At 40.0% G+C, this 25,695-nt stretch overlaps 3 protein-coding genes across 4 annotated transcripts in view; 2 read left to right on the top strand and 1 right to left on the bottom strand.

Annotated features, from left to right (window-relative positions):
- Positions 1–12,083, bottom strand: part of LOC117223581 (ATP-binding cassette sub-family G member 1) — a 62,782-nt gene extending 50,699 nt beyond the window's left edge. Inside the window, exon 1 of the mRNA XM_076518984.1 lies at positions 11,926–12,083. The gene's annotated coding sequence lies outside the window, so the exon portion shown is untranslated. The remainder of the gene's footprint in view (positions 1–11,925) is intronic.
- Positions 12,084–13,713: 1,630 nt separating this feature from the next.
- On the top strand, positions 13,714–17,902 carry LOC117223582 (RING finger and SPRY domain-containing protein 1). The gene is made up of 11 exons (XM_076518995.1): positions 13,714–14,120; positions 14,192–14,812; positions 14,893–15,058; positions 15,131–15,313; positions 15,398–15,464; positions 15,551–15,691; positions 15,782–15,897; positions 15,985–16,128; positions 16,204–16,421; positions 16,504–16,764; positions 16,838–17,902. Exons 2-11 carry the CDS (start codon positions 14,598–14,600, stop codon positions 16,923–16,925), a joined length of 1,599 nt encoding a protein of 532 aa, XP_076375110.1. The 5' UTR covers positions 13,714–14,120; positions 14,192–14,597; the 3' UTR covers positions 16,926–17,902.
- Positions 17,903–18,308: 406 nt separating this feature from the next.
- Positions 18,309–25,695, top strand: part of LOC117223580 (serine/threonine-protein phosphatase 4 regulatory subunit 1) — a 331,703-nt gene continuing 324,316 nt past the window's right edge. For both annotated transcript variants that reach the window (XM_076518935.1, XM_033475937.2), the window contains exons 1-2: positions 18,309–18,330; positions 18,414–18,455. In XM_076518935.1, the coding sequence (XP_076375050.1) occupies positions 18,324–18,330; positions 18,414–18,455 (49 nt within the window). In that variant the 5' untranslated portion in view covers positions 18,309–18,323. The remainder of the gene's footprint in view (positions 18,331–18,413; positions 18,456–25,695) is intronic.

Consider the following 25,695-nt stretch of genomic DNA (forward strand, 5'->3'; position numbering starts at 1 on the left):
TTGATGTTCCGCGACCGGTTTACGAAGACAGCCCGTTCATTAGATCACGTTAGATTGCGACGTTGGAGACCGTAATCTTGGTCTATTTGCAAGATATCTTGCGAAGATATAGAACGGGAATAAAGAATGGACGAATAAAACGGGTATGAAGAAACGGAGAAATAAAACGAGATTAAAGGATGCAAATAGAATATAAGAGTAGAAGATACGAGTGTAAGACAAGAATAAAAAATGCAAATGTAAAATAAGAATAGAAAATACGAATATAAAACAAGAATAAAAAATGCAAAGGTAAAATAAGCACAGAAAATACAAATATAAAACAGGGATAAAAAATGCAAATGTAAAGTTAGAATAGAAAATACGAATATAAACCAAGAATAAAAAATGTAAATATAAAATAAGAATAAAGAACACAAATATAAAACAAGAATAAAAGATGAGAATGTGAAATAAGAATAAAGAATACAAATATAAAACAAGAATAAAGAATACAAATATAAAACAAGAATAAAGAATACAAATATAAAACAAGAATAAAGAATACAAATATAAAACAAGAATAGAAAATGAGAATGTGAAATAAGAATAAAGAATAGGGATATAAAGCAAGAATAGAAAATGCAGGAATGAGACAAGAATAAAAAATACAAAAAATAAGACAGAAATAAGAAATCAAACAATTGTAAAAGAATGCCAATTAATATCTTCGTCGGCACAATACAAATTTTGTATCCTGTCTTTGCAAGGTTCACAGCATAGTCGAGATTTTTTTTCATTTTCTCGCTATAATATATCAGATTAGAGCGCGAGAACGAGCGGTCCCACGACTAATCGCTTTATCGTAAAACGGGCAATAACAACAATTAACGGACAACAACATCGACGCGCGATAGCATTGACGAATTTTTCGCGGATTTAAAACGCAATTGATTTATTTGCTGGCAGATAAACGGGTGCAAAAGACACCGCCGTTGCTCTCTCTCAGATTACGTTTCCTCGAATTAGCGTCCAAGGGGACGCGCGAAATCGTTTGTTAATTGCTGCAATACAATACATACATAGTACATATACAAAATATAGTTTCGTTCTATCTCTCTCCCTCTCACGAGGTGTTGGCAACAATAAAGGCGAGCCGCGAGGCTCGAAGAAATTAATTCCTGCGTACTAATCTCGACACCTTAGAATTCGGTCCCGGCGACAAATAGGGAGATTTTACTGTACAGTAATGTCTCCCTTACTGACGCTCAGGTTGTGTACAGAAATGGACAATATGGGAAGAGGAGATATGATTGTTCGAGCCTTGACATAACCTTGGCAATTTGTAACAGTAAAAGCGAACCGCAAGGCTCGAATAATCGTATCTCATCTTCTAAAAATTGTCCATTTTTGTGGACAATCTGAGCATCAGTAAGGGAGACAACACTGTACGCGGAACAACGTATAGTCGTCGCGCGACAAGAAGGCCCCTTTGCACTTATATTCCCCCCACCCCCACATTTATTTAGCTGCCTCACTGCTGCGGCACTCGATCGCTATTGACCGAGAACGGCGGCGAAGATCGTCGTCGGTCAATTCATATTATTCAGGAAGCGCGAAGAGATTCGATTATTTCATAATTTTTACACTGATGTCTCTCTAATTGACGCCCAGATTGCACACAAAAATGGACAATTTGGGAAGAGGAGATGCGATTGTTCGAGCCCTGACATAACCTTGGCAATTTGTAACTGTAAAAACGAACCGCAAGGCTCGAATAATCGTATCTCATCTTCTAAAAATTGTCCATTTTTTGTGGACAATCTGAGCGTCAATTAGAGAGACATCACTGTACAATAATGTTTCCCTAACTGACGCTAAGACTGTGCACAAAAATGGACAATATGGGAAGAGGAGATATGATTGTTCGAGCCTTCTATCATAACGTTGACATAACCTTAACAATTCGTAACTATAAAAACGAGAGGCATAAAAATTAAACTATAAAAATTCGAGAGACATCACTGTACAGTAATGTCTCTCGAATTGACGCCCAAATTGCGCACAAAAATGGACAATTTGGGAAGAGGAGATACGATTATTCGAACCTTACTACTCGTTTTTATAGTTGTTGACAATCGATAACTATAAAAAACGAGCAACAAGGCTCGAACAATCGTATCTTCTCTTCCAAAATTGTCCATTTTTGTGGACAACCTGAGCGTCAGTAAGGGAGACATTACTGTATTTCGAACGCGGCACTTGCGATACGTCAACGGACGTCTGGAAAACATTGTAAATAAAAGATCGATGTAGCCCGGTCCATATGCGATCGAACGAAACGAATGATCGCGCTGCCGCGGATCGCTACCCAGCGGACGATCAACGATCATCCCGATGATTTTTCCCGCGACGCAACGCGACGCGACGGCCTCGTCGAGGAACGTTCGTTTCGAACGCGACTCGATTGCACACAATAGGCCCATTGTCAAAGGTTCGCCGGCGAAGCAGAGCGCGCGGCAGTTTAACCTCTCGATTTGAGGCAAGTTCTACGGCCATGAACGCTGTTTGTCGCTCGTCTGGCCCAATCGAAAGCGACGGTACATAAATCGAACGTCTCGACGATAACTGAATCGCGCGACGCGACTCCAAGACACTCGAGAGAATCCATCGAGATCGCTTCGAATGAGGCGATTATTTATTATTATTACTGAGATTATTTAACAGTCTTTTATTCACACAAAGCCGACGATTCTTTGGCGATTATTTCTGATCGGTGCAGCGAGTGATAGGGTAAGTGTAGGTATTACTGCGGTTCCTCCTTTGAAAGCCAATAAATTGACAACTCGAGCTATACCTATCATTCTTTAACTTGAATAAGTTACTTTTCGCAAAATATTAAATCTCTGAAGGCACTTTGAAGGCAAAAATGTCTCGTAATCCGGACGTGGAGATTCCCGAGAGCATTTGGAGCAACTTCTTTCTTAGCAAAAAAGTTCTAGGAGGCTTCGTTTACGAGTTATTAACGAAAAACACTGGCCAATGGGAGGTCGCGTGCGACTGACGCCCTGCCCTCCCGACTACTGCCGCCACGTCAGACGGTCGGCGCGGCGCGCGGCATCAGCCGCGAGGGCGGAGCGCCGGCCGCGCTCGCTCTTCGATTGGTCAGTGTTTTTCGTTAATAACTCGTGAACGAAGCCGCGGATCGCATTTTCGTAAAGGAAAAAGTTGCTTCAAATCACCTCAGGAACCTCCTATTCCGTGATTGCGAGAAATGTCTAGCAGATGTCCCGAAAATGTTTGACACAACCTGTATATTACTGCGTTTATATGTCTATTACTGCGAGCCAAATACCGCGAACGTTCCGATTATTGCGTGTCGATATCGACATAAAGCATTTTCTTTTAAATGCATACACATACAGCTACAATTTCTAGCATTAAAATATTCTGATATACTGTAGCACTTTACAAATTAAGTATAGGTGCTGCACGATGAAGCGTGTTCGCACCGGCGATCTACTCGAGATCTACGCTGTATAGGCATCGCAGAATTATTCCGAAATCGCGTTCGAATCGACGGAACAGCAGCGATTACGAAACACCGCACAGAAAAAGCCGAGTTCGCATTATTTAACGCTTTCATATCATCGCGAATTAGAAAACGTGCGGGGGTTGCTCACGACTTTCAGCGGTTTCCTAATAAATTACAATTTTATTTCGTACTGGTATATATAGGAGCCTCTACGAGCAAAGACGAGCACGCGACTGCCTTCTTTTTTAATTACAATGCTGATTTTATCGCCTATCTGGGAGCTCGATCTTTTAATTGTTGCGAGCATGAACACGGGTGGATCGGAAATCGTAAGAAATTCTGGAAAGAGAGAGAGAGAGAGAGAGAGAGAGAGAGAGAGAGAGAGAGAGAAATAATGATAAATAGAGAAAAATAGAGATAAAGAGATAAAAATAGAGAAAAATAGAGAGAAAGAGAAGGAAATAAAGAAAAATAGAGAGAAAGAGATAGAAATAGGGAAAAATATAGAAAAATAGAGAGAGAAAGAGATAGAAATAGAGAAAAATAGAGATAAAGAGATAAAAATAGAGAAAAATAGAGAGAAAGAGAAGGAAATAAAAAAAAATAGAGAGAAAGAGATAGAAATAGGGAAAAATATAGAAAAATAGAGAGAAAGAGATAGAAATAGAGAAAAATAGAGAAAGAGAGGGAGAAATAAGAAAAAAATAAAAATAAAGAGAAAAATAGAAAAAAAGAGAAAGAAATAGAGAGAAATATCTACAAACAGAGAGAAAGAGCGAGAAAGAGAGAACGAAAGTCGTCGAACCGTAGAATTGGCAAAGAAATCTCCGTGACGGTGCCTCGAATCGAGGACACTCCGATGATCGGTCGATTTAATGACTGTGTTCGAGTAATTGTCTCCGCGATCGTTGACCGACGCAACGCGACGAACAGCCCGGGAGAAACAAGCTCTCCAGGAGTTTTTGTTTATGGAAGGTCCGTCATCCGTGGCGATGGTGGTATGTATGTGGTTGCGCAAGAAATGGCACGGCCGTCGGTTTTGCAACAGCGCGCCCGCGCGCGCGATACAAAATTACGAAAAACGAATCGCGAGCGGCGTCATAGGGCGGACACGATCGAACGCGGACCGTAATTGGGCCGAATTTACCCGTTCGGTATGCTCGATCACCGTGTCGGAGACCTCGGCGATTTCCCGTGCAGCGACTATATAAGTATACACCGCTGAAAATTGTTTCGTCACGTTCCAAAACCATTTTCAAATCGCCAGAATTGTTTCTATTATACTTGAAAACAAAAGCTGTCGAAAGCGTCGCACGAATCACAGAAAATGGAGATACATGATACGCGATTCGGAGAAACTAATTTCGACGAATTTAAGTTAAAAAGATCTCCGGCTGTTTCGAAGTAGCCAATGTCGCCATTTTCAATCTTTTTTTGCGAACCGAACGAATTCGTAAATGTTGTCGAGACGCGAACAAACGGATCTAGTAAACGCGACTGCAAAATGTGTCGCGGTTTCCTCGCGAAAAAAGAAGAAAACAGAAAGAGAAATCACGAAGGAAGTTCGAGAAAAAACTCACTTTGCGCTAGAAAATGCGAAATAATACGAAGTAGTACGAGGACAGACCGTGTCGTTGCGAGAAACAGAGAGAAATAGAGAATTATATATTAATATTAATTTATATATAATTTAATACAATTTATATTTGTTTATATTAATATTATATATTATTAGTATAATATTATATTAACATAATATATTTTTTTTTTCTAAAATTTCATTCTTGATCAAAAACCGTAGGAGACTCGTCTCCCGAATTTCTCATCGTTTTCCCTGAAAAACAGTTGCAGTCCCAGCGAAAACCATTCGTCCAAGAAAGTTTCTTACTTTTCGGTGTCGCGAGAAGCGCCGTAACGCGCGCCAATTGACGACGAAAGACGGGGCACGATCGACGACGATCGGACACGAACAGGATGAAAAGACGCATGCATGATATTCGATTATACTAACAAACTGCGAACGTGTCTTTTACACGAGTAAACATTTTTTGCATCGTTAACCATTTTCCCAGCATACATCGGTTCGTTTTGTCGTCGTTATTAAAAATTCTTATCGCATCATGGACTGCTACAAGAAATTGCATTTTTTATTTCTTTCTTTCTTGCATACGTATGCATATCCAGAATCAGCATAAATACAACAACGTCCGATTACCGCGTTTTTTTCTTTTTCTTTTCTTCTTTTTGATTCTATAAATATCTCTCCGGGATCGGGAATACACGACGAACCGAACGATTTATCGAATTTATTTATTTATTTATTAATCTCGGCGATCTTCGACCGAACACACGAAATAAACAGCGACCCGCGAATTTTTACGACCGAATATCTCACGTGTTTCCGTGAGATTAGTGTTCTCGTTGAATTTTTAATTAGCATCCTTTATTATTTATATCAGCCGAGTCCTCTCGGCTCGGCTAATTTCGCCCGATTTAATTTTGGTCGGCTGCGATCGAGAATTATCGCGCGGAATTATGGAATATGCAAATCAACGTGAAAAAAAACGCGCGACGCCGCGCAAAAGATGACGCGTGCGGTCGGGATGTTCGCGATTTATTCGTGAAAAATCGGTATTCATAGGGTTTTTGTTGTAATGCCCCGTCGTCGCATTCAGCGAACCGTCGTCGCCTTTTGTAACGGAAGAGTCCATTTTCTCGGGGATGTTTGCACGCCGCTGCATACCAATGAAATAACTAATTCAACGTTCAGCCGCAATGGTAACTGAAGCGCAAGAACTGCTTCTGAATAGCCGTCGAGTTGTATGCCGTCGGACATTTATTAAATATTTGCAGTGTGCAATGCCTCCGTTGGCATTGGCTGGACAAACGGTTTGCAGTTAGTACTTATGTAACAGCGAGTTTCTAAATAGTACGAAGATCAATTTGCTATCTCTTTGACAGCTAAAGAGGATTGCGACAACTATACGCGCGCGTTCTCCGTCCGTCTGTGCGCACCCACACACTGTTCCACGTTAATAATCATGTCGGCCACTCCCATTCCACTCGAATTGTATTACTCGAATTTTATTTTATTACGAGCATCTCGAGATAAGTTCACTGCTCGAGAAAAAGTCGCAGCCAAAGAGAAATGTTTCGATGAAAATTGGCCAACTTCGAACGGCGATAACACCACGAAAAATCATCGTACAACGACGATCGTTTTTTTAAATTAAAGCTTGAAGCTTCTACTTCAAGATCGCGCGTTTATCGATTTTCGATTCGGTAAAAGCGCGGTACACGACGGGTAACACCAATGCCGGCGCGGCGGTGCGCGAGAAAAATGCAAGGGTTACTTCGAAGCGCTGTAACTTTGCGGGAAAAAATCGCAGCCGTGTTTCGTTTTTTTCAAATTAGAGAGGAATGAACGAAGTTTATTTTTATGGAACCGGCATCGGCGAAAGAAATTTTACAGATCCCGTGCATTTCGAAATAACTCGGCATTCGATGCGAGAAACACGGCTTTATATTTGAAGGGTTGCTGCGGCGAGGGTGCGTCCAACTTAAAATCGAGAAAGAGTGACTTAAAGCAGAAGCTTCGAGCTTTAATTTAAAAAAAGAATCATCGTCCTACGATGATTTTTTCGCGGAGTTATCGTTAGACAAAGTTTGGCCAATTTTTATTCGAAATTGCTCCATCCTATAATTTTCTTCTGGTCTTTTAAGAAGCTTTTTTTCAGCGACGATTAATTAGTGTCATAGTCCAAGATCCTCCTATAGAAATGCAACAAACCTTCTTACAATTGGTTGAGAACCGTAAAAAAGGGAAAGTAAAAATCCAAGTCGCTCGAGATCGAGCACAAACGCGGATCGAGGAGACCGAGGATTATAGTTAGGAATTTCGGCGATGCTAATTATAGTAACTTACGAATGGGTCCAAACGGGCCAAGTTGAAGCGAAGGACTTGCCTAAAGGACGCTTCAAAGCCTAGTAATCCGAACCAGACTGGTCCGAGCACGGGATAGTCGAAATGGACTGGTCCAGGTAGAATCGAAATTATCGAGAATCGAAATTAACAAGCTGGAATTAACGGGTTCAAAATGGCAAATATAGGAACAGAATCTTAAACTCGGTGTCTAAACCCAACTCGAATTGCCTTATTCAGAAAAGGACTTCAATTTTAGACAACTCTTAGACTTCCGTTCTACCGGATGTCCCGTAATTATATTAACGCTTGGGAAGGGAAGATTCCTGAGGTCATTTGAAGCAACTTTCTCCTTAGCGAAAATGCGATCCGCGTTTTAGTTTACGAGTTATTAACGAAAAACGCTGACCAATGAGAGGCGAGCGCGGCTGGCGCGTGGCGGTTGGCGCGAGGCGGCGCAGCCAACGAGCGCACGGAACCCAGTTCCGCTGATTGGTTCAGCCGCCTCGCGCCAGCCGCGCTCGCCTCTCATTGGTCAGCGTTTTTCGTTAATAACTCGTAAACTAAAACGCGGATCGCATTTTCGCTAAGGAAAAAGTTACTTCAAATGACCTCAGGGATCACCCCATACCGGATATTAACATAATTATAGGACACCCTGTATATTCATTGTATATACTACACTATATCTTACTTTATCTTGTCACTTTTTACATTGTATCATTGTAAATATATATTTGTTTCTATTACACTCGTGCCACGATCGTACAAAATCTCTTTTTATTTTTATTTTTTTTTCATAATAAAAATAGTTTACACGGACACTGAAGGAATGGTCTGTTTAATAAACGTTCCATCCTATCAAATTGCGTAAATTTTATTGCGTAAATTCGACATCAAAAGACAGATTAAACTGCAGAAACAATTGACACGAGCGTCCGCATATTTGTCTTTTGCAGTAACCATATTATGTATTTCGTTACTGAATCAGCTGTTATCGAATGCAAAATGTGACTTCGGTCACGTATTCCATCGGATTCCGCCGGACCGAAACGGAAAAACGCGTTCCGGAATAAAGACTTTGATTTATTCGAACGCTGGCACTTTAATTGCTAATCGGCTATCATTCCGTGGCAACGGAAGGAACGTGATTCATTTTCCTGCGGCGCCGCGCCGCTGAGTTACGTGCTATCGGCAAGTCGCCATCTTTGTGCGGAAAGAAATCGGCACGGACATGCGCTACGCCGCCGTGAAACTCGAACGAACAGGATGATGTTCGCATAATTTTTTTGTTCGGAGCTCGTCCCGAAAAACTGCCGACGAAGACGAAAGAACGGTTCAACGAAGTTTACGCTTCCTGAATCTAGGTTTTTAATAAAATTCTTGGGTACAATGAACCGTTTTAACATTACAGGATCGTCAAAGCTTCTACGGTGTCATCGAATAATATTCATTTTATCTGTTTATAGTCGTTTAATTTTTATTCTATTTTTTATTTTATTATTTTCGTATTTTTTGTTTCAACTTTTATTTTATTTTTGTATTTTTTGTTTCAATTTTTATTTTACTTTCGTATTTTTTGTTTAAATTTTTACTTTATTTTTGTATTTTTTGTTTCAAGTTTTATTTTATATTCGTATTTTTCGTTTCAACTTTTATTTTATATTCGTACTTTTTGTTTCAATTTTTATTTTATATTCGTACTTTTTGTTTCAATTTTTATTTTATATTCGTACTTTTTGTTTCAATTTTTATTTTATTTTCGTATTTCTCGTTTCAAGTTTTACTTTATATTCGTACTATTTGTTTCAACTTTTATTTTATTTCCGTATTTTCTATTTATTTTGTTCATGTTCATTTGTCATATGCACTAAATCGAGCGATCATGTTTCACGAGATCATACGACGCACTGTCCCGTACACATGTATCGACGATGCGAACGTTCGAATTGTTTTCTAAAGGAGCATAAAGTACAGCGTGAAACGCACCGATGCACAGGTGTAACAGGACTGGTCCGCGGCTCGCCTTGGGATCGTAAAGTCACGACCGGGACCGTGAAATTAAATTTAGAAGGGTCAAATATACACGCGGTTATTTATATAAATGCGAGAAGAATGAGGCTAGGCAGCGGAGCAAACCGACACGTACCGACGGTTAAACACGATGACTAATTCTAGGCGCGTTCAAGATCAATATTCAATCTCGTATGTATAGAACGGACTCGGCAGAATGTGAATTCTTGCGACGGTATCGCCGGCGATAACAGTAAACGGTGGACGGTTCGAGATCAATTGCAAAACGCGCGCCTTATCAATCACACGAAAATCGATGCGATCGATAATAATCATAGTACCTCTATGATCGAAAATGTTACGCGTCAAAACAATTTCCATTTTTTCCCACTTTTCTATTCGAGCTCGATCACCGATATAGGTTATAAAATCAATTTTCAGTGTTAAGTTTCTTGAATATAATTTGCACGGTTTCAGGCAACGACGTAAAAATCTGAATCGACGCGAAGTTTCGAAAAAACTGCAGTTACCCGAACGAAAGGCCATTGTGAAATCGCTCGATCGCAATCGATACGTTCGGAATGGCCGAAACGTCGGGTTCCATAACCTATAGAGAGATTTTTAATAGATCGAGACCTGAAAACCGTGACTTTGATGCTTAACTACATAATTGGCGAAACTCGGCCGTAGAAATCGCTGGGATACTATCGTAACTTACTTTTTATTAGCGCTCTCTCTCTCTCTCTCTCTCTCTCTCTCTCTCTCTCTCTCTCTCTCTCTCTTTCTCTCTTTCCGTGACTTATCAAGCCTCATGATGAATTGCATGTTATTCGATTACACTTTGTTATTACCGTTTCACTTCCTGTTTTAATAACCCCGTCGACCCGATTTCCAATGAAATTAATTTCGAAAATTGTATCCACAAACAACGAGAATCATTTTGGCAGAATATATCACTGAACAGGTGGTCATTTAATAACACAATCATCTTGAGAAACACGACTTCGAGAAAACCTGTGTTGTCACAGCATCAATTTCTCGGGAACAAATATTGAGGCTTCGAAAATATTCACCATTATCTTCAAAAACAACTCAGGTATTTATGGTTATCTACAGGGTATTCCAAAAATGTCTCGCAATACGGAAATGTGGGGTAGCTGAGGTCATTCTAAGTAACTTTTCCCTTTGCGAAAATGCAATCTGCGGCTTTGTTTACGAGTTATTAACGAAAAACACTGACCAATGAGAGACGAGCTCGCCTAGCGCTTGGCGGCCGAGCCAATGAGCGCGCAAAGCCCAGTTCTGCTCATTGACTCGGCCGCCTTGCGTCAGCATATCTCACCTCTCATTGGTCACTCTTTTTCGTTAATAACTCGCAAACAAAGCCGTGGATTGCATTTTCGCCAAGGACAAACTTACTTCAAATTACCTCAGGAACCTCCCATTCTCGGATTGCGAGACATTTTTGGGACACCCTGTATAGCTAACGCGCTCTGTACGTTGTTTAAAAGCGCGCCGCCTCGAAAACGTTACGTCAAACCGAAACACGTGCACGACTGCGATCTTCAACCGGCTTCAGATATGCCACCGATAAACTAATAACACACATCGCACGACACACAACCGAGCACGAAGAACTAAACAAAAAAAAGAAGAGTAAAACAGAGAGTCACGTGTTGATCTATTTCACTCGTAAGTAGTACCAGGCACGAGAATCTTTCCGTCCCTTAAAACAAACAGTTCTCTATCTTATTCCATCGTAATTCGTATCGGTAATTCACAATACATATGTATGTCGCGGTCGACCTTAACGTGCGAAGCTCGTACTAATATATTTGGCGGTACAATCAGACCCCCTGCGGGCTCGCGGGGAAGTACACGGTGGCCATTTTGTAGCCCTCCCAAAACCGCCCCCCGATAGAAACAAGGTTAAGTTGCACGCTCGCATAAACGTTCCGTCGATAATGAATTTTGTACGACGAATGCAAATCGCGTGAACTCGAATCGTTAACCCGAATTCGTTTATTCGAATCAATCGCGAGTGTTCATTGACTGCCGTCTATAAATAAGACCGGTCGCCAGCTTAACGCAACTATAAGTTACACACATACGTAGCTCCATACGCCGCGGAATGTTTCCGTAATTTCGTGACAGGCACTTCTGAGTCTCGAAATTGGTATATGTGTGCACGAACTCGAAATCATTCGATAAAACTACGTTCCCATGGAAATTGGGACGTTTCACAGAATTTCCTTCTTTAAACATTCAATTTTCTTCCGTCGAGTATAGCATGTACATACCGTTACGAAAACAACGTGCAATGTCAATAGAAAGTATATAACGAACAGCGGACTACGCGGAAACAAAGGTGCATATTTACATTATGCATTGGCGAGTATTTTTGAAGCGTTGCCAAATGTCGGAATCGATTGAATGGTTAAAGAATGCATAGATAAACGGTCGGTAATCGTCTTACGTTGTTGTTGTTGGCCGGTCTGGTGGTTCGCGGACGAGTGCGACGGCAAATGACCTGAAACTCGAATGACAGACGAACTGTCAGTACCAAAAGTTCGCAGAAGACTGGCCGTGTCGTTCGTTGTTGGTGTTGTTACGGCGTGCCGTCTTCCTTTCTCTCTCTCTCTCGCGTTCTTTTTTCTGTGGAACGCAAGCGTACACCACGGGCGCCACGCCGCTTGCGGATCGTTGATTGGCGCATGTCCCTCGGACATTGCATGGGTATCATTTGGGAATCTGATGAAATAATATTGAATTAATGCATAAACTATGGACACAAAATTCTTCGATCTCCTCACTATACATTCTGTGTCAATATACTGATATTTATTATCATTTTTTACTCGTATATATATATATATGTATATTGTGTGATTTTAGAAGGTTTAGTTTACTAAACAGTTTCAGTTGAGCCTATTACAAACATTTAAACATTTAACATCTACTAATGCTTCAAACCAGATGGTTTATTTAGCAAATACAGGGTTGTTATATATTCTTTAATATATATATTAAAGAACAAAACTGAGTCAACATGTTTTAAAACGGAGTACACGTAACAACCCTGTTATTTGCTAAATAAACCATCTGGTTTGAAGCATTAATAGATGTACATAAACATAACTAAGTTCACTTTAAACGTTCGTTATAGGCTCAGCTGAAACTGTTCAGTTAACTAAACCTTCTAAAATTGCACAAAGAGATCTGTCATTTGATTAGATGTTAAAATAATTATTGAAACAGGTGTGACAGTGTCCATTCAATAGCAATTGTGACATGCAACAACGATTTGAATTTAGTTACAAAGTATATTTGTCGACGGCAGCACTGTCCGTACTGTATGAAAGATGTTAGATTGGATTTCTACATTGCCGACTTATCGATCGGTTTGTGCAATTGAAATTCTTTCGTTATTTAAATCTGATAGCACGTCTGTGAAAATGCGTTGACTGCTTAGGTCTACTTTTATACCTTATTTGTGATTATATGTATTAGCTCATAATTGGAATCGAGTATGCAGAAGAATACTCGATTCCTACTAATAGATCTAAATATTGAAACTAGCGATAATGTTGCACGCGTCACAAGAACGTTGCTCTAAAAATCGACGACAGAAAAATATTGTACATTGCATTATGGTCAATTCTTACATCGCGTGTAGCGTCTGTAATTTTAACATTTTCAAGACACTTATATTGTCATGTTAAACGTAAAATATCTTTGAATATGATCATATCCACCAAATAAATTTATTTATAATACAAGAATGGTATTTTTATCGATTGAATAATAATTATTGCTTGCGATAATCTTATTAAGGCTATACATATATGTGTGTACGTAAAAGATGCAGTTTGTAAACTACGAATAGAAATGTTGTTATAAAATCATTCGTATTAATTTTAACTTTTATTGTTACATTTAAGAGTACGCAAGAGAAGAATAAATATCAATGGAAATATATATATATATATATATATCTTTTTATTTATACACCTATAATTATTTACAAAATAATGATATTTATGGTATTTTTGCGAAAAGTATAGACTTTATTTTACTGATTTGTGCCATTTAAGAAATTTCTACAAAGAGCACCTACAAAGCAACTTCTCTTATCAGCAGTTTTTAAAATGCTATTGTTACATATTATCTGTATTAATAATATTGTCTTAACCGGATAAAAATTTCTTTAATCGCGATTTAATGCGATTAAAGGAATTTACTTCAGATAACATCATATACAGAAATTGTGACAAAGTTCATGACTAACTCTACTCTGTGATGTTTTAGACAAGCAATTCAATATTAACGTTATTGATTAAATAATTGTAAAGTAAAGAGAGTGCTGACGTATAAAGGTTTATCTTATGTATGATTTAGAATTGATCACTTCACGTGAAAGGTGGTATACTATAGTATGTGTATCCTGTTATGCTGAGATTACTGTTTTGAAGATTATCACGGACATAACCTAAAGAATACAATTTAAAGTGTGCAAAAACGTCAGAATCCGTGTTTTATTTATAAGAAAGTAATGTGATTACGATTTTCTGATCTGTCGTATAAAGAATATGGTTGAGAATGGTATCTAAAGAAACGAATGGTACGGTTCGGCTTTTATGAAAACATAACCAAATGACAGCTCTGAAGCAAGTATGTAATAATCACATATATGACCCACAAAATTATTGAAAATCTTGTTACTAATTTTTGTTCTCTTTCAGATATGCTCTTATAATTAATAACAACCGTAATCGTAAACCGAGCTCTAAATATTATATATATTTTTGTCTAAATCATATTTATCCATGTATTTAAAAAACAATGACCAAAAGCAGAAGAATGTAAATAAATATTTTAAGTAATTCTGATGAGTGAGCATGATTTTATGTGATATATTTTTAATATGTTCAGCAACTAAGATTAATATTTCTTTTGAGGCTCAACGTCTATGGAAATACATGTCAATGTAAATTTATGTACATAACATCATTGTTTTCAAATGTAAATTGATTTTTATTGCATTGGGTATAATATTTAATAATACACATGTCAGTTAATTGTGTGAATATCACTTAAAAATATATATATGATAGAGCTTCTTTAAAAGTATTGTTATAAATTGTGGGAATGGGCAATTGTTTGTGTAAAGATACACCAGAAGAACATGAGGTATTTAATGGACAGAACCATGTGGAAGCTGAAAATACTGTATTTCCTGAATCGAGTGTAGGCACAGCTGCATCTACTAGCGTAACATCTGCAGCTTTCAATTTTCCAAATTCGGCTAACATTGATAAATTGGTACTAGAGACATTATCAGTGATTGGTTCTCTTGTTGATAAGTGAGTATTACTAGCTAAGAATTATTCTATGAAAATATTTACGTATATGATATTTATTGTCAAATGTTTGTGTCACATAGTGAGCAAGAGCCACCACCAGCGATGTTAAAGCTGCATATAATTGCTGATAAGGAAGATGGATGGATACAAGTAATCAATTCAATGGTTAATGTTATTCCTATGCATAACCCATTAGGCCCTTCAGTTATTACTCTTCTTCTCGATGATTGTCCATTACCATCAAAGGTACACTTATACCTTTCTTGTGATTTACTTCTTACGTTTGGATTTGTTAAGAAAATCGGTGTGTCCTTTTAGGAATCGGTTCTAAGATTATCACTAATGTTTCAATTATATCAAAAACTTGGAAGTATACCAACCTCTGCAACTCAACAACGTAATATTTGCGTGGTATTGGGTTGTATAGCAGAGAAATTGGCTGGTCCTAGCAGTATTGCAATGCTATCTGATGTAACCTTAGACTATCTTGTTTCAAATCTTGTAAGTTCATTATGTAGACATCATTACATGAAAGGAGAAATATTTCATACATTTTTTACACTTAAAATTTGTATATTATTTTAGAGAGAAGATATTGATCCTTATGTGGTATTATTCTCATTAATAGCTTTGGAAAAATTTGCACAGACAAGTGAGTAATAAATGTAATCGTACCGCAAGTAGTAGCGATGCTTAAACTAAATTATTTTAAATAAAATGAATTTCATGTTTTCATAGGTGAAAATAAAGTTACTATCAAGAAACGTTTAATGGCTGAAAAACCTAATCCACTTTTAGAATTGGAGAGATGGGTAACAGAAACTCATTACGTGCGCAGGCAAGTAGGATTTTGTGCACAGTGGTGTTTAGATAACTTATGTAAGTATTTATAAGTTCATATTGTACCTGATAATTTAAAAGGATACAAGCAATAATGAGTAATAATTGTAAACAATTTAAATATTTTAGTTTTGATGGAAGGTAGGAAATATTCCCATGATTCAGTAGATGTGTCTGGCATTAATGTTATGTTAAACACAAAAGATGTAAGTGAGTACCTGAAGATATCGCCTAATGGTTTAGAAGTAAGTTCAACCAAATAATATACGTTTTGTCGCAAAGTTTTGGTTCGCGTTATAATTTGTTATTATTTTCTATTAAAAAAATTTCAGGCTCGATGTGATGCATATTCATTCGAAAGCGTAAGATGTACGTTCCAAGTAGACGCTGGCACTTGGTATTATGAAACATTATTAATAACTGCAGGAGTAATGCAAATTGGGTGGGCTACAAAGGGTAGCACATTTTTAAATCACGTAAGATTTTATATTCATACGTGCATGTATGATATCTCTGGAGAAAACAATTTCATTTATCTGTTCTCATTTTAGGAGGGCTATGGCATAGGTGATGATGAATTTTCTTTGGCCTATGATGGTTGTCGTAGACTGATTTGGTATAATGCGAAGAGTGAAAAGCATCATGAAAGACCATCTTGGAAAGCTGGAGACATTCTGGGTTGTTTATTAGACTTGAACAAATTAGAAATAATATTTTCCATAAACGGCGTGCCGTTAAAACCATGTGTTCAAGTTTTCAAAACAGTAAGGTAAGCGAATGTTTTCTAATAAAAGATTTCGTAACGTGGAAATAAGTTACGCAACAATACGCGTTGTAAATATATATTTTAGATCCGGATTCTTTGCTGCGGCCAGTTTCATGTCATTCCAACAATGCCTTTTTAATTTTGGAAACGTTCCATTCAAATATCCTCCTACCGATCGCGAATATAAAAAATTCAACGATTATGCTTCTTTAAAACCGGAGGATAAGGTTGTGCTTCCTAGACACATTTACTTAGACCAACTGAGGAAACTTAGCGTTAGAGAAGACTCGTGTACATTGTGTTTCGACCAAAGAGCTTCAGTGAGATTATTACCATGCAATCATAGGTAATTATACAAAATGTGTAACGATAAATCCAACTGAATCGTTCTTTATAAAATCTGAATACTTTTTTTTCAGAGGGTTTTGCCAAATGTGTTCGGTTCAACTAGTAGAGTGTCCAATGTGCAGGGCTACAATTGGAGAAGTAGCTCGTGATAATACATGACACCACTTTCGTGTACCAGCATTTTTTAATACTCTTCCACTATCTATTTCATATTACACAATTCTCAGGAACTGTCGCAAGATAATCACAGCAAGAAAATATCCGTTGCATCGTGTGCTGGATATCATTATATTATTCTGTGCATTTGTTTTCTTACAATACAGTATTCTAAAACAAGAGAAGGACTTCATATCAGTCGCAGAAAGCACGGTTGCATTTAAATGCATCGCGTTTCCAAGGTGCATCGTGAACATTACTTTCAGCTATGCAAATGTAATATATGAATTATCGTACTACAAATTCGAAGCGCAGAGAAGTATGTACCATCTATCGGCTGTGCGATCTATTTTCTCTAAGTTTCGCCTATACACGGTTTCCATTTAATTAGACAACAAAAGTAAACTAATAAAAAATGAAATTGAAATATTTTTTTTACATTGTAGACATTGAGAAAAAGATATTCGCAATTTAAATTTAAATTGCCACCACTGTACGTTGTATATTTCCAATTTAATATTTGTGACTGGCTCACAAACACACGTAGAAACTATTTTGTCCATGAACTTGAGGTTCTTCTCTCTTAAATTATGAAAGTCTGCATTACCTGTTAAATGTACTTGTCAACACTGACAAGCAAGTAATTGAATTTGCGCTATAAAGTAAGATCTATCATTTAGGGAACTGCAAAATACTGATATCTTGTAGTATATATTTAAAAAAAAAAAGAGAATATTATATATATGTATACATATACATATATACTATATGGTATTAGATGGTACTGGATATACTATATACACGTATATATATACATATACATACATATAGGCTTCTATTAAATTCTTGTGAAGACATCAAACGCTGTCACATATGTATAACTTTGCAAAATCTTTCTAAGAACTTTGTTGATTTTGATTCGTAACAACCTATCCTAAATGTGTTAGGATACTATTTATGTATTAAATGTATAAATCACATGTTGCTCTATATTTTCTTTGTACTCTTGCTCCAAACAACGTTCGTCGCAACGCAATAAATTTCGGTGTTCCACCAAAAGCGGTTCGAAATAAATTCGAAGCGAAATAAATCCGAGGGCGCGACGTACCGCCGCGTATACGTATATACAATAATATTTGAAACTAAACTCACGTTACCGGATCATTCTTATGGTCCCAAAGCAGTCTCTTCTCTTATCGGAATTCGCGGATTAATTAGACGCGCACGGTTCGCCTTCGACGGTCGACCGGACGAACGCCCACGATTCAAAGAAGCCGTTTCGAACGAGAATTAAAATTGGCGATATCGATATCACGACGGACAGTGTTAAGGAAACGATCTCTCGATACATACGGAAAAGTTAAACGCGTGGCCACGGGGCGCGTTGCAGTTTGTTACAACATGGCGGGTGAGTGAGTGCCTGTGGATCGAACGAGGCTGCCCGAAAACACGAGGGATTTTCAGCTAACCCGTGGTGTTTGTGGGTTTCAGATATGTCCGACATCCACAAAGACCTGGTCAACACAGACGATGGTGAGTACCGACACGGAAATACATTTTTGGTGGTTTTTAAACGTTCGCGGAAGGGGTCGGCCGTTCGGCACGGTGGCCCCACCATCGAAGCATGCCAGTGTCTGGCGTGCGTGGCGGTGGCGTGGTCGTAAACTCACGCTCCTTTAAGTACGTGTTATCTCGCCGACATTTGAGGTTATACCAGGCTTATCGTGCCCGATGCTGTCCCTGACAGCGTAGTCCCTCGACACCTTTCAGCGGGTGTCACGTTTCCAGTTCGGACTGCGAGCCGTATGTCATGCCGTGATTCTCACGCGCGCGAGCGAGAGACACGAGAGTGCTTCGATGGCGTTTTATCGGTTAGGGGGCGCCACGAAACGTGCCGTGCTGTGTTTACCTCGACCGCAACCTGAAAAAAAAAGAAAAGAAAAAAGAGAGAAGAAAACAGAAAAAGGGCACGCGGTCGCTTTGCGTCTTCGCGCATTGTTCCCTCGCCCCCTCTTCGCCGCCGCTCCGGAATTTCGCGTGCCCGTTCTCACAGCCTTTTCGACGTCTCGCCGCCGCCGACGACGACGGCGTACGTTTCGACCGTTAACGGATCGCATTATCTCGCCGACATAAAAGAGATTCGTGCGTGTATCGATGCAGGTCCAACCGCACACGATCGATTCAACTAATATACTCTCAGCTTGCGCAATCGGGCATCGTGTCCGGCGACGGTTACCATTTTAAAACCGCCGACGGCCAGAGAGGATTGTTTTGTTGGGAATAATTGGTTCGCAACGTTTTACGTCGTCCGCCTCGGCCGGATCCTAACCTAAACAGCGTCCTTGCGAACAATACCGCGAGACACTTTGGAATCGATCGAATCGGTTACAGCGAAACTATTCCAGAGGGTATAAGTAAACAAAGAGTTAATGCGCGGTTATTCCCCCATCGGGGTTACTGATCCTTCGACTCCCATTTATTTGCTAGTGCCATCTGTCGTACACAAAACGGAATCAGATTTACGAGTGCCGACACAGATTTCTGCGCGTAACTTTCGAACGTTCTTAACGTTCGCGTGTAAATTATTGGTCGTTAAAATTAACGTGAAATTCTTTTATTTGAACAACGAACATGACAATAACAATTGGTAAACGCTGGTTCGCGGGAATAACGATAACTTAATGAAACTTACTTTCAGCGCCGTGAAAGTTGAAACGATATAACGCGTTCGAATTCACTGATCTTTTTTAACACGTTGAATGCCACGCCGGTTTTACAGAAATTGTCCGTGGCGCCACGATGAATTTTCTTTTGTATGATACATACAATGTTGAAATATTATCTGCAATAGATAAGTTACAGTGTATAACCGTGTTCGACATGTTAATTGCGACAGGGGTCGCCGTTTGAATTGACGATGGTAATAATACAAAATTTTAGATATTGACGTTTGTTTTAAATTATATATATTTCTATCAATTTGGGCGCGCCGGTCACCGGTGGCACCCATGACGTCACCGCCGAGTTAAGTGCCGGTCACCGGTGACCCCCGTGGCATTCAACGTGTTAACGGACGAACAGTTCAAAAATGGCGGGAACTGTGACGCGCGTTCGACGAATTTCGCGTTCGTCACGGATCGTCTAGAGAAAATATTTTTAGGTTAATCGAGAACTTGGATTAGTACTCTGTTAGCACAGTTGGACAATGATCGATTTACCAACTCTGATTATTCAGGATAGATATTAGGATCGTAAAAAAAATAACAAAAATAGAATGCTTGCTATCTATTCACGCCGGATCCCGGGGGGACTGATTGCGTTACTGTTTTACCGATGTGGGACATCTCCATCTTTCTTTCTTGTGCCCCTGCGTACAGACACCCACACCAACTGTTGCTGCTAACTAACCTCGTAGTCGACGCTAGTCGGTTTTATCTAACATTCCATAGGTCGTTTATCAGAGCTTGGCTCGCTTATATTTCCCATCGTCACAGATAGAAAAAACTTCTCGTTCTCTTGCCCTTTGATTCCTGAGGCAACGGCGCGCCGCGATCCGAATCCCATCGATCCCGACATTCCTCGCTCGTTGGTTTCCAATCGGCGGACTCCGCTCTTTCTACGTACTTATATACTTCCTATGTATCAGGTCTAGTAATAATTAATGTCGTTTTCCGATACATTTTTAAAACTAATTTATTGAAACAAAACAAAACAATTTAATCAACGATATAGTCGCCGTTGTTTTCAACTACTTGTGCCCAACGCCCGGGTAGCACCTTAATCCGTCTATTGTAAAATTCTTGTGATTTTGATTGAAAAAATTCGGTCAAGGCGTTTTCGTGGCACTCTTCGTTATTGAAATTGTTTTTCGAGAAGAAAATTTTGCGAGGAACGAAACAAATGATAATCGGACGGGTCAATGTCTGGAGAATACGCAGGTTATGGGAGAACTTCCCATCCCAACTGGCGCAGTTTTTCTACGCCGTGATTCTTGGCAGTATGCGGTCGTGCGTATGCTATTTACGTGTACTCGTAAAGCATGCAATGCCGAATATGCTCTTCATCCGTCATCCTTTAACCCTAGTTTCGCGAAGTAAAACAGTTCGAACGCAAACTTTTTGCAGCAAAGCTTGTTGATTACGCGTTTGTAGGTTATGTTGATGAAGTTAGCGGCAAGCAGGATTCTAAACGAACGCTAAGAAACGACACTAATTATTACTAGACCTAATATATCTCTGCGTTGAAAACACGTTTCTCGGACACGTTCGATATAATTTTGTACAACGATGATCAGGACTAATGGAGTTTCAGAAAAGGATCAATAAAATAAACGATACCTTATGCTATTATTGTTTCATTTTTTTTCATCCCGACGAAGATTAACAATTTCTGCTTCGCTCTCATTCCCACGTACTCACGATTTGCAACGATCTCTCTCTCTCTCTCTCTCTCTCTCTCGAAAGCACGGTCATTGCACGCGCCGTTATCGAAAGAATTATTCGAATTCCAGTAAAGATTAAAACGTAACGTGCAACACGTTCACCTCCTCTTTAAGATAAAAAGCGATTATCGCGCCTCGCTAATCATTTTATGTAATTCCGAAGATAAACCAAATCGCTCGAAGGCACAATGGAACGTCGGTAGCCTCGGACGATCGTTGTCCGAGTCGATAAGCGAAATCCTTTATTTTAACCCCTTAACGCAGTTTTTTTGAAAAAAAACCGGCCAAAAAAATCAATTTTTTTAATGTAAAAAAAAACAATTTATAACATCTGAAAATAGTTCAGAAGAAGATATAGCCGTTGATTGGAAGTAGATAAGCAATATCCAACCAAATCCACATCCTCAAAGGTTTCCATTTGTTTACTGCCCCTGATTCAACTTTTCTTTTGGTGGAGAATTTTGATATACCGCGCTTTTGTTCCATGGGAAAAGGCTATATTTTGTTCTTGAATAAATAAGCATTATAGCTTACAATCCCATGTAAATGATAAAAATCAATAAAACGATCCTTTTTCTTTGCTTTCACATCGTTATTTTCAATTCTCGATTATATTCGAGTGTGAAAAATTACAGCACCATAAAATACAACGTCGCTCGAATTATCTCGAGTATACACAGTTTGGCCTGTTTAGCGCGCTCGAATTAACTCGAGCGTACAAGTTAAGGGGTTAGTCGCAATATGCTCCGCGCTTTTCCAAATTATTCTCAAATTACCCGTGCTGCCACCCGGTATATTCGGCTCGCTCCGACGGCACACGCGTCCCACAATTCACCGCGTCGCAACTACGTATATGTACAGGGTATCCCAAAAATGTCTCGCAAACCGGAAATGAGAAGTTCCTGGGATCATTTGAAGTAACTTTTTCCTTAGCGAGAATGCAACCCGTGGCTTCGTTTACGAATTATTAACGAAAAACACTGACCAATGAGAGGCGAGCTCGCCTAGCGCTTGGCGGCCGAGCCAATGAGCGCACGAAGCCCGGTTCCGCTCATTGGCTCGTCCGCCTTGCGCCAGCATATCTCGCCTCTGATTGGTCACTCTTTCTCGTTAATAACTCGCAAACAAAACCGTGGACTGCATTTTCGCCAAGGACAAACTTACTTCGAATTACCTGAGGAGCCTCCCATTCTCGGATTGCGAGACATTTTTCGGACACCCAGTATAAGCAACGCCACGCTCGTCGCGCGACGTTTATAATCAACGAGTCCGGTAATGTACAACGAACTCGATCCGCCGATATTGTCCCCGCGAGGCCCGGGGACCTCTTTGTAGCCAGCGAAGGATTGCGAGGCGACCGGTAAACGCGTCGGTATTGTTGCGCGGATCAAAAGAACGGCGCTCATTGATACCCTGGAAAACGTCCGGCCCGGTAGCTGTCACAGCCAGTCACCGAATCATTTGCATAATCGGGACCGATTACTATCGTTTCACCGTCGCTCCCGCGGCCATATGTCCGACCCCGAAAATCTCGTCCGACTTTTTCCGTCGAGCGGACGATCGAGTCGTCGCGGATCGATCGACGCGAATTTAGTTCCGGATCCTCCAAATCCGAGTTCGAGATCGCCTAAACGATCATTTCGAACAACTGCGTTCACTATTATCGAGGATCTCGCCGCAAACACGGCTGGTAGGTCGGCCGAATTTGACAGAGATCGCGGCCGAGGACTCGTCGAAACGAGAGGTTATGTTGTGATCGACGGTCGTGCGTCGAACCGCGCCGAGCCACGCCGAACCGAACCGAACCGTGCCGAACCGAGTCGGAAGTATGAATCAGGAAGCGGTGCGTCACGTGCTGCTGCTTTTGCACGTCATCGAATAGGATACGCGAGCCATGAATCGTAAAGGATTACTCACGTAAAAGGAACCCGCGCGCGAGGCCGCCGCCGATAAGCATCTGCCGTGCCGATTTCTAGCCGTTCGAGGAAAACGAAAATTAATCACTTTCCAATCCCGAACGGCCTATGCAGATGCGGAAGTAATTTATTCACCCTCGATAGAGGAGATTATTAATATAAGCGGGCCCGCGTCCTTAACGTGGAGGGGGGGGGGGAGGGGGGAGGCGCGCTTTATTTGGTACTTCGCGTGTGGAGTGCGTCGTGGAAGGAATCGTCTGCGACGATTATACTTACCATATTATTATATTATATATTATATATATAATAATATGGCAAGTAATAATAATATATAATATAATAGTATAATAATATATGATATAATAATAATAATAATATAAAATAATAGTATAAGTATTATTATATATTATTATTATACAATTATATTATATACTTGTTATTGTATAATACTTACACATATTGTATAAGTATTATACTATACTTATACAGCGCCAGTAGCGTACATTTGTTGTATTTATCGTATTAAGTACGTCGTATTGCGACGTAAAATATGAGAAAAATGTCGTCAGTGAGAAGCTATAAATTTTCAAAATATGCAGTGCGTTACAATTTCAATTTAACTGCGGATTTGACGCGTTTAAGAAAAGAAATAAATGTCTGTCGTGTCCATGTATGCTGCGGTCAACGCAGACAATTTTTATTTCGCGTGAAGGTTCGCCGTCCAATCATTACAATGCATAAACCGAACGCGAACTAAACGTCCTAGCTTCTGGTAACATTCGTATAGTCGATTTTTATATTTGTTAAAAATAAAGAAGGTAGAATGTCGCTGGTAGAAGTGTCAGCCGAATTGGGGATCCTGTTTAAATGATCTGTGCAGAGGAAACGAGAGACATAAAAACTCGCTGAATTCCCGTGAAAGATCGTCGATTGTTATTTCGAGTTCGTTGAAATTATAGAAACGCTTTCGTAGAAAACGATGAAATATAATCCAATGTCTTAACCCTTTGCATTCGAGCGGTGACTCTGAGGCACTACTAAAATTGTGGTGCGAGAGAAATATAGAGAGAGAAACAAAGAGATACAGGGAGATAGAGAGAGCGAGAGAGAGAGAGACGAAGAGAGGGTGCGAGAGAAATATATATATATATATATATATATATATATATAGAGAGAGAGAGAGAGAGAGAGAGAGAGAGGAAGAGAGAGATATAGGGAGATAGAAAGAGAGAGAGAGAGAGAGAGGAAGAGAGAGATATAGGGAGATAGAAAGAGAGAGAGAGAGAGAGAAAGAGGGTGCGAGAGAAATATATATATAGAGAGAGAGCGCGCGAGAGCAAGAGAGAGTGAGAGAGGGAGGGAGAGAGAGAGAGAGGCAGGGGCCGGAAACCGGATAGAGGAAGAGGCATAGGACGAGTATAGGTGGATATACAGAGAAACTTTAATTTCTTGGCATTGTGAGGAGTTCCTTGCCCTTTCAGCCTTTTCAGTTCGGTGGTCTGTTTTTGATAGGAGGCCACGTCGTCTAGACACACCGGGGGTTGCCCGGCTTTTATAATCGCAACGAAATGCACCCCTTCGTGCTCCGCGCAAAAATACCGGTTCTCTTTTACCCCCGCCGTTCTCCAACCCCCTCCGCGGCCCAACCGGCCCGCGCCGTTGAATTTCTCCACCCAGTTGGGCCTCGTCACCCCTTCGTTCCCCAGCGACGTGCCCGCGGAGCGTTACATTAAAATGATTTATTCCCTTTATTAAATTCACATTCGAGGCCACGGGAGAACGTTCCCCGGGCCCCGCGCACGTCGAATCCGAAGACCGGATGCGGCGAACGATCCGGTCGCGGTCCGGTCTGGTCCGGTCCGGTCAGGCACCGACCTGTCTCCGCTTCAAGTGGCCGAACAACCCCCTCGTTCCACCCCTTTCTCTCTCGTCCGCGTCGCTCTCCTCCGTCTCGTCGGACGGAAGGGCGCAGTCAAAGGTCACCGGGGGACAGAAATGTCTTTCCGACGGAGGATATCGCGAAGATACACTTACGAGTTATTTATTCAATTATTTACTGCTCATCGTAAAATATCGCCGCGCGCGCGCGGTGAAACGAATTTCGTACATTTCGACGCGTTCCGGATTTTAACGGCAGATTTTCGGAATCCGTCAAAATGACGGGTCACTAATTTTCTACATTTCGATTATTCATATCGCAAAAATACACCTACGAGTTATTTAGTCAATTATTTACTACAAATGTTAGAATAGTGCTTGTTTGAAATCAGAATAAACGTCTTATTGTTACTTTCATAAACTAATATGAAACAGCTGTTTTTTTTGTGCTCCGTAAATTTAGATCTTAACCTCTCGCCGTACTTTAACGAGTCAGACTCGTGCTGCAGATTTCGGGTAATATTCTATTAAATAATAA

The sequence above is a fragment of the Megalopta genalis genome, chromosome 1, assembly GCF_051020955.1.
Source record: "Megalopta genalis isolate 19385.01 chromosome 1, iyMegGena1_principal, whole genome shotgun sequence".
Lineage (NCBI taxonomy): Eukaryota > Metazoa > Arthropoda > Insecta > Hymenoptera > Halictidae > Megalopta > Megalopta genalis.

Excerpts from the sequence above, each read along its gene's own strand:
- LOC117223582 (XM_076518995.1), top strand. The coding sequence starts at position 14,598 with ATGGGCAATTGTTTGTGTAAAGATACACCAGAAGAACATGAGGTATTT. Across the intron at positions 15,898-15,984 it reads TATCGCCTAATGGTTTAGAA|GCTCGATGTGATGCATATTC; the intron begins GTAAGTTCAACC and ends AAAAAATTTCAG. Across the intron at positions 16,129-16,203 it reads GTAGCACATTTTTAAATCAC|GAGGGCTATGGCATAGGTGA; the intron begins GTAAGATTTTAT and ends TTCTCATTTTAG.